At 47.8% G+C, this 14,433-nt stretch overlaps 1 protein-coding gene across 1 annotated transcript; it reads right to left on the bottom strand.

The window, feature by feature from the left end:
- Positions 1–302: 302 nt before the first annotated feature.
- LOC120103716 (hydroxycinnamoyltransferase-like) lies at positions 303–3,818 on the bottom strand. Its single transcript, XM_039119523.1, is given in 5 exon segments — positions 303–1,276; positions 1,279–1,402; positions 2,477–2,899; positions 3,522–3,594; positions 3,682–3,818. Coding segments are annotated over 5 exon segments (1,512 nt in total). The 5' UTR covers positions 3,804–3,818; the 3' UTR covers positions 303–506.
- Positions 3,819–14,433: the final 10,615 nt, after the last annotated feature.

Raw genomic sequence — 14,433 nt, 5'->3', positions numbered from 1 at the left:
TCGATACCTTAATTTCTGAAGCAAAACTGCAAGCGGCTTAGACCAGTCAGAGGATGACTCAGTTATATTAGAGGGTGACTCAGCCACCGTGATCACCTAAATCCAAGATGGCTCGAGTGAAACCCCTGCTTCAGAATATTTAGACTATAGTGAGTAACATTGTGGCCTTTCAAGTTAGGCATGTGTTCAAAGAGTCTAATGAGGTCGCAGATTTAGTGGCTTCTTATATGGCCTCACTCCAGAAATTGCTCGAACGCTACAAAACCCGCTTTAACAAGAAAAAAAAAAACATCAGGCAGCAGTAAAGAAAAACATCCTTATTGCCATGCTATTTAAGGAGCTTGATCCAAATACATGGAAAATTTGGAGTATTTTGTTATTTTTGGCAGCAATGCATGACATTTGGAGTATCGGTTTTTTTTTAATACTGTAAAACCAAAAACAGGGGAAAGGAAAGCGGAAATTAACTAATCCACTAGGGAAACCGAAAGCACTCTAAGCCGGCATCAGATATCGTAGATGAGCTTCTGGAACCGGAGCATGTGCTCGGCTTGCAGCGAGATGGCCAGCGAGAGGCTGCCGTCGCCGTCGGGGCTGGGGAGCACGAAGGCCAGCCCCTCGTACGCGATCCCACCAGGCCCCATGAACACCGGCCGGCCCCACCCGAAGTCGGCGTCGTGGATCGGCAGCCGGACCCAGCTCGTCAGCCCAATATTCGGGCACCGGAACGTGTGGGCCCCCCTGACCAAGGCCCTCAGATCCGGCTGGATCTCCAAGTAGTCCACCGCCGACCTCAGGTACTGGTCGTCCATCCTGGCGAGCGACGCCTGGATCCTTCCCGCCGCCCCCTCGCTGCTGACTACCTCCGCCGCCGCCGCCACCGGCGTCGCCGTGAAGATCACGTTCCCGAAATATCCCGCCGGGAGCGGCGGCCGGAGACGCTGGCGGCCGTCGGTCGCGATGTATAGCTTGGTGAGCTGGTCCGGGGGGAGCTCGCGCGCCAGGCTCGCGCACCGCCAGACGTGCGCGGAGAAGAGGGCGTACGTGCTGTAGCTGGATCCTTTGGGGGTTTTGGCCTTGAGGAGGTCGAGCTGGGCGCGGGTGAACTTGAAGAGGTTGACGGCGGTGACAGGATCGCCGGATTTCACCGCACTGAGGGAGGGCGGTGAGGTTGCCGCTGCCTTCATGGAGGGCGGGGGCTGGTACTCGACGTGTGGGAAGGAAGGGGTTGGGGGGTCGCGTGCGCGGAGGAGGGTCCGGTCGATGAAGGGGGGGCGGAGATGCCAAGGCCGCTGGCGACGTCGGACCAGGAGTTGATGAAGTGGAGGCCGGAGGTTCCGTCGGCGGCGTGGTGCTGCATCCCCACGCCCAGCGACACGCCGCCGCACTTGAAGTAGGTCACCTGTCGTCATGCATCATCACTTAGATCCGATCATAGCTTTTCAACATCGAATCATCGCAACTGACATCATAATCTCTTGGTTTGTTTCGGTGCAAGGTTTAGGTTCTCTGTCTTAACGGCCGTAACTCCTCTTAAAAAAATTAAATATATATGAATCTATATACATATATATACATACTCAGCAGATTTTGTACCAGTTCGATAAGTAATTGACCAGGTCTGCGTATATGTTTTCTAATGTGAATAATGTCTTTCAGCAAGCATGTACAAGCAAGGGTAATAGCAATCAAGAAGGTGGTAGGTGGACAGAGCAATGAGACCAAATCAAATTTTTTTATAAGAAATATGGGTCTTTTAGAAAGGTACACGGTCCTGCAGCTCCTATTGTTACACATTTCGTGTAATTTTGTGCTCTTGGCACTCATTGTCATCTTTTATAGAAGAATTGGCATATAAACAATCTTGATAAACATTAAACACTGATCCTAGATTAAGAAAAGCATGTTATATGAGCGCAGGGTCAACAAGACAGGAACCTTGAATTAATCAAGAAGCTGGATTGAAGAAGCAATGGAAAGCTTTAAGATACTTTCAATCTCCAGTAATATTCTTCCAATCAAACTGTCGAAAAAATAAAAAGAAAGAACGGCTATGTTACTAATGCTTGGTAAGACCGGTTAGACATGCAAGCAACGTTTTTCACAAAAAGAGAGATGCCGACAATATTTTTCTCGGAAAGAGACATGCAGAGATAACGAAAGAAGAAAAAACAGCGTCCACCATTTTTTTTCATAAAAAAGAGAGAGAAAAAAAGGAAAAGGAATCCAGAAATATGAATTCGGCAGTGTCATAATGAGCACATCTTCTTAAAGATTGGTTAAAATAGAGTTGAGCAAAAGTAGTTGGATTCCTGGTGCTCATCAGGTGTGCATCAAGTATAGGGCACTTGGATCCATACTCCATGAACCAATATTTTTCTTTCAAAAAATTACAATCAAATATTTCATTAGCTGTCATGCGGAGCAATGTTTAACTGAAGCCCTTCTAAATTTCCGTTGAATGCGGTAAGCTTACCTGCAGAACGAGAAGAGGAAAGGCGGAGATGTCGTCGGTGTACTCCACTTTGGGGATGAGTCGCTTTAGCTCCATCGTCGGCGCGAAGTCCCCGAAATCATCGACCATGCCGTCGGCCACGGCTTCCACAAAGAGCACCCCCTCGCCGTTGCAGTCGATTTCGATCCGGCCGTCCTCGTCCCGCCCGAGCCGCCCGGCCATCGGGTAGAAGGGCACCAGCGCCTTGGCCAGCGCCGCGCGGAGCCTCTCCGCATCGAAGAAGTCCGGCGAACCGTCCGGCCGGTAGAAGTAGACGCTCGGCGTGTGGAAACGCGGCACGACCAGGTCGAGGCTCGAGTTCCACAGCCGTCGCCGTGGCGTCGGCTCCGCCGGACCGACCAGTGTCGACCGTCGCTCCGTTATGATCATCGCTCCTCCCTGCGGCTACACACGAATGCCAGCAGCGCCCGTCAGCCGTGGGATCTGATCGCTTCTCCCGCGACCTGCCCTCGCCGGAATGAGCTTTGTCCTTTATGACCGACTTTCTACCTGGTTTTTTTTATTGAGTGGCGCTTTTGACCTGATCAAGATATCAGGACCGTTCAATCTTGCCCGCTATGATGTGACAAGGATCCGTATTTTAATAATTCGGTCCGGTGGTCCCTGAGTTGGGCATAATTATTAGAAGCGGTGGTTGGAATTCGGTCCACCCGTCCCGTCCACCGACTAACGCATCCAACTAAGAAATTTTATTCTCAGAATAAAAAAAATAAATAAAAAATTTAGTACTGGCTGAAGCCGTACATATTTTAGTCTTAAATATTTTTTTTATATCTGCTATAAAGCTAAAGAAGAATCCTCGTTGCACCACAAAAAAAAAAAAAAAGAATAATCCTCGGAAACGTCTTAGGTAAACATCCCTTTCGGACTTGGCAAAAAAAAAAAAAAATCTCTTCCGAATTTTGGATGCCAGCAAGAGCGCACCGATCTAAAACGACTTGGCGCCGTGCACCACCCGCCCAAAAAAAATGAAACAGGGCGAAAGCTAAAAACATGAATAAAGTACCTTAAAGAAACTGTAGCTCTTAAGAAGGGCTGAGGCCTGAGGGTGATCGAGATCAAAACAGCTTGAGCCAATCCTATGATAGATAAAGTAACAGAGGAAATTAGAAGATAAAAGTTGGGAAAAAAGAGGGACTAAGAGTAGCTTTTTGAGAGGAAATTACCACCAAGAGAGAGAGACGGTAGGAAAGCATAGAGGCGTCTCAGGGGAGAATAACGAGAATAGTGGAATAAAGCGCGGATAAGAGCTCTGGTAGGAGAGCTGGGGAGCCCTGGGGATCTCCATGCCCGTTTATAGTTCCGGGAGATGGTGGGGGAGTAGTTGGGTGGGCACCCATTATTCCTGAATCCAACGTGGAGGAACATGTGTCGTCGACAGAGGATTCGAGATGGGACACGGACGGGAAAGTTGGTGAGAGGGTGACCAGACCGCCGCCCGCCTCCGTGCCCAACTCGGCCTCCCCGTTCTTACGGAGCAGCACTATTCGCGAATTTGGAGAGACACGTGTACGGTTGAATCTTTTACCGTAGAGCGATCTCGCGGCTCTGCCAAGGGTCTCACCTACCGCTCCCGGTGGTCCCCATCAAAAACCATCTCAGGTCATCTCACGTGGAAGCTGGGCCCCACATCCTCCTTATCCGTGCGTTCATGGTGACGTTAGCGTGGCGCGGTGGGTCGCTACTGGCTCGCGGCCTTGATAAAACTAGGAAGGTTATCTGTCCGGACCGGGTTTTTTTTTTTTTTTTTGGTAAAAAATAAAAGGGGGAGGGAGAGGGGGAGGTGCAGAATCCTACCTGTATAGCAGCCCCCATTGACTCTTCTTCTACTAAAAAATATTCGATGCGGATCGCAAGTTTCTACATGTCCTTTCTAACTCGTGAGAAATTCTACTGGGCCATCCACATGTGAGTACGTTATCCCAGCGCCACCTCCGTACTGACGGAAAAAAAGTATATCCACACATAGCTATCCCAACGTGGAGCATGCGGTTTTCTAATTTAATTGATGTCCGCATGTTTCTAATCCGAACAACTTGGATGGATTCCAAGCTCTCTCAGAAGCTACCACTTTGGTGGTATCCGGACCGATTTTCGAACAGGTGGTTCGTCTCCTTTTAAGGGCTCGTTTGGTTCGCGGGAAGTATTTTCCCTTCTAGGAATATGATTCCTGGGAATCAGATTCCTAGGAAGAGGATACCTAGGAAAGCACTTTTGGCATGTTTGGTTAACCATGGGAAAGTGACAAATTTCCAAAGTGCTTATGTTTGGTTGACCATCCACTTTCCTAGGAAAGTTATGTATAATTTCTATTATGCCCTTAATAAAAATTAGGTTTTTAATGCTTCTTTAATGCTGAAGGGTCTTTTTGGGAAAAAATAAAAAAGGAGTGATTTCCACCTAATGGGAAAGTAACTTTTCCATGTTTCTCATGGGAAAGACTTTTCCATGAAATGTGGGAATCATATTTCCATGGGAATACAACTTTCTCATCTCTCTTCTTTGAAAACTCCAACCAAACAAGAGGCATTTCATTACTTTTTCGTTGACCACACTTTTTCTCCTCCCTTTTCTGCGAACCAAACGAGCCCTAAGACTTTTGGCTTGAGATGGTTGTAAGCGGAGAAGCCACACATTTCGTTTAATTGATGTACAAGATGAGAGAATGAAGGTAAACATTCCTTTATATATATATATATTGTTAGCAAAAAAAAATATTCTTTCATCTACTCCAGGGTGTCTAATTGTCCCGCCTTAAAAAAACAAAATAAATTATTTTATTTTAGAGATACAAGAGATACGTAACATGACATCAATGTCACGTGTCATCATTTGTTTGTTCCCCTGCCCGCTGGAGATGAAACATTATAAAAAGGGTTGATTGGAACCAGGATATGGTTGTTCGTGTCCCTGGTGATCAATTGTCTACATCATAATTATTTCTTGATCTATTTTATTACCAGGCACCACTCAGAGCCGCACCCCAAAATAGTAGCTAGAATCCAAAATATATCCCGTACATACTTAACATAAAGCCAAATATACGCATGCATACCTTTTTATTTTAAATTAATATTAGTAAGCTAACAATTTAAATCTAAATAAATTTATATATAAGTATCATAAATACAACCATAAATATTATGATCGACTTATAGTCAATCTAATAAATTTATACTACAGTATTTTTTTTAAATCTACATTGATCATAAGATGAATCTATTTTCATACTATTTATAATAATCCAAATTTTTATTTTAAAAACTTAATCAAAAATATTATTTAGATTATTTTAATTCTATATAAATATTTAAAATTAATTTCATGTAGAAATTAATATATTCTGTATGAGGTTCTCATCTCATGTATTTATAAAAAGTATAAATTAGTCTGAGCTTAGGATAAAAAGTTGTCCGATGAGGATGTACTATATGATCTCGAATGACTACAAAGATTAGATCTTCCATTGCTGGAGATTATGGAACTGGCAACCTTGCAGAGCCCCAAGGTTGACCTTTGAAAAAAAGACCCAACGATGATACGAGAAACCACTACCGACAAAACTTTAAAATATGTATTAGATGAACTTCCTCTGATTCTATATCGACGTTCCTCGCTGCATGATCCTTTTCGTTCAACAAAATTTTTCAGTTAATGCTTGCGACCTCCTATTTGGCTTCGTGCACGCAATTCCTCGTCTTTTCCCTTCCGTGCTGACAGCTTAAAGGACTCAGAGGGCACCCAGCTTCTTTTGTTTAGCTTGGTTGGTGTACTCATATTTTTTTTGTGGTGGTCAAAAAAAGAAAAAAGAAAAAAAAAGAAAGAAAGAGAGAAAACTTCAACACTACTTATGGACGACCCGCATTAATTTAATGCTAGAAAGTAACACTGTAATATCAGATTGCTATAACATTTATTAGAGGTACGAAACTTATCTAAAAATTCATATTTTCCAACATATATATAATTTTTTAAAAAATTATTTATTTATTTTATGCATGAAAAAGTTGCTAATATCTTTCCATTTTTTCTATGACATCATTTATGATTCTAAATCCAATTTTCACATTTATTGTACAATGTCTCTTCGTAATTGAAGCCCAATTTTTCGTACTAAACTAAATTTTTGACCCATACAAAAATAGAGGGGGGCAGGGAGGACTAGAGGACACAAGACCACGATAAAATAATAAAAAATGCATTTAGTGAGACATGGGTAAGAAAAAAAAAAATTCTGCTTGAATTCATCGCCAGCCAGCAAAGTGAGTGGTTTGGGTTTATTACTCTATCAACATAAAAAGGGCTATTTTAGGAACAAAAAATAGGATCAATTTACCTGGATGATGGAAAACTAACTTAGGCTATCTTTCAGGTGGATAAATATTTTCACCCATTTCACAACTAAATGCTGCCGATGGAAAATTAACTTAGCAACCCCATTTTTTTGGTTGGAGCATGAAAATATGGATAAGTTGGTAAATAGATAAATTGATCAATTTTTCAATGATATTTACTCCAAAAAAACAGAGCGTAAAAGATGAGAGATGTGGTGGTGGTGGTCAAAAGCAGTAAAATTTCAACACTAGTTATGAACTAATGATATGACCATATGTTGGGTTGCTTTGTTTAGATATGCATGACTATATGTTGCCAAAAATAGATTTTGAGTTCCCTTGAGAATAATTCTGAAGTTATTGATCTATCATAGAGGTTGTATCTTTCGCGCGTGAAGGAAAGATTCTTCTTTCTTTCACACGAATCAATTATTGAATCATCCATCAGTCGCTTTGAAAACTGTGCAGGTGGATGAATGGTAGTATTTGGAGTGCTTTAAGATACAATCCCAACACGTTGGCCTGAATTGAAATCATCCGGAAAATCTATGATTTAAAATCTTAAATTATTAGAACTAAATAAAGCTATGGTTTAGTGGCAAGGATAAACCAAAATTTAAGGGAGGGGTGCCAGGACGAGCGTAGAGTCTAACTTGTTGGTGGAAAAATGGACCACCCCACAAATGCAATTATAGCACCCAAATCCGTCAGCAAGATCGAGCTCATCCAGGCCGAGCTTATGCAAGCTCATCTAAGTGCTCGGGCTTTTCTGCTCTCGAGCTCATCCAAGTGATCGGGCTCTTCCGCTCTCGAGCTCATCCAAGTGATCGGGCTCTTCCGCTCTCGAAGCTCATCCAAGTGATCGGGCTCTTCCGCTCTCGAGCTCATCCAAGTACTCGGACTCTTCCGCTCTCGAGCTCATCCAAGTGATCGGGCTCTTCCGCTCTCGAGCTCATCCAAGTGCTCGGGCTCTTCTGCTCTCGAGCTCATAGGCCGAGACCAGAAGGCCGAGACCAGAGAGCCGAGCACAGCAGGCCGAGACCAGAAGGCCGAGACCAGAGGGCCGAGCACAGAAGGCCGAGACCAGAGAGCCGAGCACAGCAGGCCGAGACCAGAAGGCCGAGACCAGAGAGCCGAGCACAGAAGGCCGAGACCAGAAGGCCGAGACCAGAGAGCCGAGCACAGCAGGCCGAGACCAGAAAGCCGAGACCAGAAAGCCGAGACCAGAAGGCCGAGACCAGAGAGGCAACCCCGCCACAGGACACTCCGCTAAGCAACCAGCTCGGCTAGGCACCCGTGCCGGACCCGTGCCTTAGCCAAATATCCAATCTCCGCCTAACCCTCTAAAGGATCTGACAACTAAATACGTGACTCCACTACAATCTGCCACCATCCCTAAGTCATCAAAGCACAAGATCTCCGCAGGTATTCGGCACGCCCTATCATTAATGCATGAGACCCCCTCAGGCCTCCGATGCACTCAGTCATTAAATGAACACGGCTCAAGATGATCTCCGGATCACTGAACCATCAAAGCGTATGGCTCTCCCTGACCACCGGTTCACTCAGCAATCAATGCACTTGCCATCTACGAACCCCAGGCCCACCACGGCCGGCGGTTCAACCACCCCAACGGGTCCGATCGACCGTGACAGCTTCCTGACTCCGGCCTGATCCGGCCTTATTCTCCACAACGCCATTAATGAGCATGATCGTGCCCAATAATCACGAAAGAAGACAAATCCCCTTGTCACCTCCCAGGTAACGTGATACCTTTCTATAAAAGGGAACCTGGGGGGAAGGAGGAAGAGATAACCAAACAGACATACACACAACAACACGGAAGAAACACAGATATACACAAGGAGAGAACAAACATTCTCCTCCTTTACTCCCCCCACATATTAGCCCCCTCTGACTTAAGCTTCGGAGGGCCGGCGCCGGAAAGCCCGGCCACCGGCTTTCTTGCAGGACTCTCCCGGAGGACGCCACCAGTCGACGCACCGCCATCCACCGCCTCGGCAGCGGAGCTCCTCCCCTCTCGGTTCGCGGCAGCCCCCGGGTCCAATTTCCAGCAACACCGACGATCCACCGCCCACCGTTCTCGCTCACAGGCCCCCCCGGAGGACACCACCAGATGACGAACCGCCGTCCGCCGATTCTCCCAGCGGAGCTCCTCCTCCTCGGTTCGCGGCCGCCCCCGGGTCCAATTTCCAGCAACAGTTGGCGCTAGAGGAAGGGACCGAGTTGCGGCCATGAAACTAAGGAGCAGAGGAGTCTTTAACGCCTCTCAGCATCATGCTCCAAGTCCCAAACGCTCAGTCCAGAATTCACCACCAAGATCTCCGGTAGATCAAGTTCCACAAGTCCAACTCGAGCACTTCGATGCGCTAGTGCAGCAAGTCCAAGCGCTAGCCATTGCAGCCCAAAGCCTGCAACAAGTGGAGGCCCCTCCTGTGCCGCCTCCACGGGATTATGTTAAGCAGAGGAAGAAACTTTCTCCCGACTCCCGAGCCATCTCGAATCAGGCATGGCTCCCGCTGCAACGACGTATGTGGGGGCAACCAGTGAGAAGTAGTAGTCTAAGTCTCACGTCAACGAGTTGGGGGGAAAGAGAAATAAAAGCTGAGGTCTGGAGAAGGAGAGTTATGGAGCTTTAAAATGGGATTGTAAGCCTGTGTGACAAAGGGTACAGCCCCATTAAATTCCATTATCCTTCCAAGTCTTCTGTCTTCCGGCAGCAAGCAAGAAACCAGCATGTACTCCCTCCTCACGGGCGTTAAGTCCTTGGGACGGCGCCCGCGACGTTGCTCCCCTTCAGAGCGTCGCCATCACTGAAGCCCCCGCCGAGCTCATACAGGCCGAGCTCATGCAGACCGAGCTCAGAAACCCGAGCGCAGAACACCTCCCAGAAAATCGAGCCAAAGAAGGCCGGTGCTGAGCCAAGTCCTGAGGGACTTTGGAGCTCGAGAGCCATCAAAATATCTCCAAAAGGTACAGGACGCCACTTTGGCTTCAAATAATTTCAATATTTTATCTATTTTCAGGTCGGAGAATCCAAAAAACGACCTACGGGTTTCTCTATCTCCAACGTCGCCCCGCTCCGAATAAGGACGCACGATCGCCAACGAATGAAGTCCACCTTCTGTATGTCTCCAAGATCGGATTTCCGACCAAGCTCGGATCCCCCAGTTAAAGGATTAACGTCATGCTACATCAACTATCGAGCTCGGCTCGATCTCCATCGACTATCGAGCTCGGCTCGATCTCTATCGACTAATCGAGCTCGGCTCGATCTCCATCGACTAATCGAGCTCGGCTCGATCTCCATCGACTATCGAGCTCGGCTCGATCTCCATCGACTATCGAGCTCGGCTCGATCTCCATCGACTAATCGAGCTCGGCTCGATCTCCATCGACTAATCGAGCTAGGCTCGATCTCCATCGACTAATCGAGCTCGGCTCGATCTCCATCGACTATCGAGCTCGGCTCGATTTCGGCTTTATCGCCAACAGACAAGGCCAAAGAAGGCCGCTGAGTCAACCTGGAGCACTTTAACTCCAACTGCATGAAAGGTACACCCTACTTGGCACGTGTATCTCTATACATATTTGGCTATATTACAGGACGATCGACGACTGGGCTACTTCCTTCGTCCGAGCCAAAAAGCAGCTCGAACTCGGAAGTCGGGGGGTAGTGTTGGTGGAAAAATGGACCACCCCACAAATGCAATTATAGCACCCAAATCCGTCAGCAAGATCGAGCTCATCCAGGCCGAGCTTATGCAAGCTCATCTAAGTGCTCGGGCTCTTCCGCTCTCGAGCTCATCCAAGTGATCGGGCTCTTCCGCTCTCGAGCTCATCCAAGTGCTCGGGCTCTTCCGCTCTCGAGCTCATCCAAGTGATCGAGCTCTTCCGCTCTCGAAGCTCATCCAAGTGATCGGGCTCTTCCGCTCTCGAAGCTCATCCAAGTGATCGGGCTCTTCCGCTCTCGAAGCTCATCCAAGTGCTTGGGCTCTTCCGCTCTCGAGCTCATCCAAGTGCTCGGGCTCTTCCGCTCTCGAGCTCATAGGCCGAGACCAGAAGGCCGAGACCAGAGAGCCGAGCACAGCAGGCCAAGACCAGAAGGCCGAGACCAGAGAGCCGAGCACAGAAGGCCGAGACCAGAGAGCCGAGCACAGCAGGCCGAGACCAGAAGGCCGAGACCAGAGAGCCGAGCACAGCAGGCCGAGACCAGAAGGCCGAGACCAGAGAGGCAACCCCGCCACAGGACACTCCGCTAAGCAACCAGCTCGGCTCGGCACCCGTGCCGGACCCGTGCCTTAGCCAAATATCCAATCTCCGCCTAACCCTCTAAAGGATCTGACAACTAAATACGTGACTCCACTACAATCTGCCACCATCCCTAAGTCATCAAAGCACAAGATCTCCGCAGGTATTCGGCTCGCCCTATCATTAATGCATGAGACCCCCTCAGGCCTCCGATGCACTCAGTCATTAAATGAACACGGCTCAAGATGATCTCCGGATCACTGAACCATCAAAGCGTATGGCTCTCCCTGACCACCGGTTCACTCAGCAATCAATGCACTTGCCATCTACGAACCCCAGGCCCACCACGGCCGGCGGTTCAACCACCCCAACGGGTCCAATCGACCGTGACAGCTCCCTGACTCCGGCCTGATCCGGCCTTATTCTCCACAACGCCATTAATGAACATGATCGTGCCCAATAATCACGAAAGAAGACAAATCCCCTTGTCACCTCCCAGGTAACGTGATACCTTTCTATAAAAGGGAACCTGGGGGGAAGGAGGAAGAGAACACCAAACAGACATACACACAACAACACGGAAGAAACACAGATATACACAAGGAGAGAACAAACATTCTCCTCCTTTACTCCCCCCACATATTAGCCCCCTCTGACTTAAGCTTCGGAGGGCCGGCGCCGGAAAGTCCGGCCACCGGCTTTCTTGCAGGACTCTCCCGGAGGACGCCACCAGTCGACGCACCGCCATCCACCGCCCCGGCAGCGGAGCTCCTCCCCTCTCGGTTCGCGGCAGCCCCCGGGTCCAATTTCCAGCAACAGGCCCCCCTGCCGGAGGACACCACCAGACGACGAACCGCCGTCCGCCGATTCTCCCACCGGAGCTCCTCCTCCTCGGTTCGCGGCCGCCCCCGGGTCCAATTTCCAGCAACACAGTCGACGCACCGCCATCCACCGCCCCGGCAGCGGAGCTCCTCCCCTCTCGGTTCGCGGCAGCCTCCGGGTCCAATTTCCAGCAACACCGACGATCCACTGCCCACCGTTCTCGCTCACAGGCCCCCCCGGAGGACACCACCAGACGACGAACCGCCGTCCGCCGATTCTCCCACCGGAGCTTCTCCTCCTCGGTTCGCGGCCGCCCCCGAGTCCAATTTCCAGCAACATAACTAAATCCCCCATGCTCTGCCAATTACATTGCTGCTGCACTCATTAATAGTAGTGAGCTATCATTATTATTATTAAAAAAAAGCAACAATATTTAGCATGCTTAATGTTTGTGCTTTGGTACTATGGACTCGTGTTTTATTTTTTGGATACAGGAGAATGTGTTATTTACAAACCTACTTTTCACAAAAAAATTATGGTAAAATAAAAAAATATTATTATTTTGGGTACATCGGCCACTCACATATGTCGTGCATGAGCTAGGCCAACTGAATCAGAAAAAAGTAAATGACACAAAGCATGGGATACCTCGTAGGTGCCAGCCCAAATGAATCCTTCAGTGTGGTGGGCAGCAAATAAGGCCGCCCAGTCAGCTGCATTGTTCGCCTATCTGTAGTTGTGTGTGACTCCGGAGAGCCTACACGCAGCTAAGAGACTGCGAATATCACGTAACAGCGGTCCGAAGCAGGCACTAGAGCCCCAACCCTGAATCCACTCGACTACTATGGCGAAGACTCCCTCGCGTACGTAATTCCCTCCCATGCTACCTTGAGCTCGCAATAACAACAGAGGTGTCAAATATCCTCTGGCCTCCAGGCGCTATCAACCTGGCCTCGTGGTCCCTAATAAAGAAGCCCATACCTTTAGTGCCCCCTTCCTCACCAATGCTGCCGTCGAAATTCATTTTGAGAAAGCTAGAGGGTGGAGACTTCCAGGTGACCAGAACGGTCCTAGGCGCTACATGAGCAAAAGAGGAGCCCCAAATTTCCTTGACCATCTCAAGTGGCAGCAATGTGGCGGCACGGGTGACCTCCGCTGCACAAAGATGAGCTCGGTCTGCTACCGATCTCGGGTGCTCCATCCTATCCTTGAAGATTTAGGCATTTCTATCCAACCAGCAATGGTAAGCTAAATAGGTAGCTATAGTCCCCAAGTCCTCGGTACCAATCTTCCGCAAAAAAGTCTCCAAAAATAGCAGGAAGTCCTCTATCGACACCCAACCCGGCCAGGGGGGCTGTGGTTCACCTCCATATCTAGACAACCTTGTAAAAAAAATTATTGGATAAACTAAGTTCGTCGTGGATTTATGATGAATTTAATTTTTTTATATGTAATAGCGACATAAGCAAGGATGATTACATCCCACGTTTATGATGGACCTCGTTGGCCTAATAATTTTTTGGTGAGACGTTCCCCGCCGGGTTCAAATCGAAATCTCTCGCTAGCGCATGCACCTGGAAATGCAATGACAACCAACATGCAGCCGTGCAGCCATGAAAAAAGCGTGAAACTCGAAAATCATGCAGCATTTCGCTGAGCCGCGCATGCCAGTTCCGGCCGACCCTAGGCCAGGGGTGTCGGTTTGGTAGGTTGAAGTAAAGCATCACTTCATATCATGCCGACAATATGTTTAACTTTAGCCAAACCGATTCCAGGACAATCCAACCTAAGGTTGACTTTTGTACCACTGTTGGGTTAGGTCTAGGTCGACTCCAGTTATATTATTTCGGTAATTTAATGGGATCTTGGCTATAAATCTACAATCTAATTTGGGGTGAATTAGGTTGGATCCCAACATGGAAATATAAAATTTATTGTTTCTATTTTTATTCTATTGATTTAATTTGGATCGCCATTCAATCCAAGCCAAATCAAGTTTGAAACCAGTTTGGCATTTCCGAAGTCGAGCCCGACTAGTTTAACGATGTCAAGTTTTGAAAGCAAAGGGTTAAATCTACATATCCAAGTGGCGATTCATGTAACAACATCGTATCTATCGAAGGAGAAATATTATTGATGAAAATAATGATATCATCATCACCATCTTCTAGTCTTAGAAAAGAGAAAACAGTTCAAGTTTGCTCCACGTGGAACTTGGAAAGCCTATTTGCGACTGCAATTCACCAAAGTACATAATGAATAGTGTTGCTGGAAAATAGACCCGGAGGTGACCGCGAACCGAGAAGGAGGAACTTCTGCTGTAGCGCGGCGGCGGACGGCTGTCTCCGGCGGACCTGCAAAAAGCCTTTGGCCGGGAATCCGGCGAAGACTCTCTGATGCTTAAGTCAGAAAGAGATTTAGAGATATTTTAATGAAGAAGGTGTTTTCTAGCGAGGGAACAAGATGATCTCCCTAGAGTCCTCCCCTCTT

This window comes from Phoenix dactylifera, unplaced genomic scaffold (assembly GCF_009389715.1).
Source record: "Phoenix dactylifera cultivar Barhee BC4 unplaced genomic scaffold, palm_55x_up_171113_PBpolish2nd_filt_p 000564F, whole genome shotgun sequence".
In the NCBI taxonomy this organism is placed as follows: domain Eukaryota; kingdom Viridiplantae; phylum Streptophyta; class Magnoliopsida; order Arecales; family Arecaceae; genus Phoenix; species Phoenix dactylifera.
The sequence above is the reverse complement of the archived record's forward strand: the minus strand, read 5'-3'. Positions and strand labels throughout refer to the sequence as shown.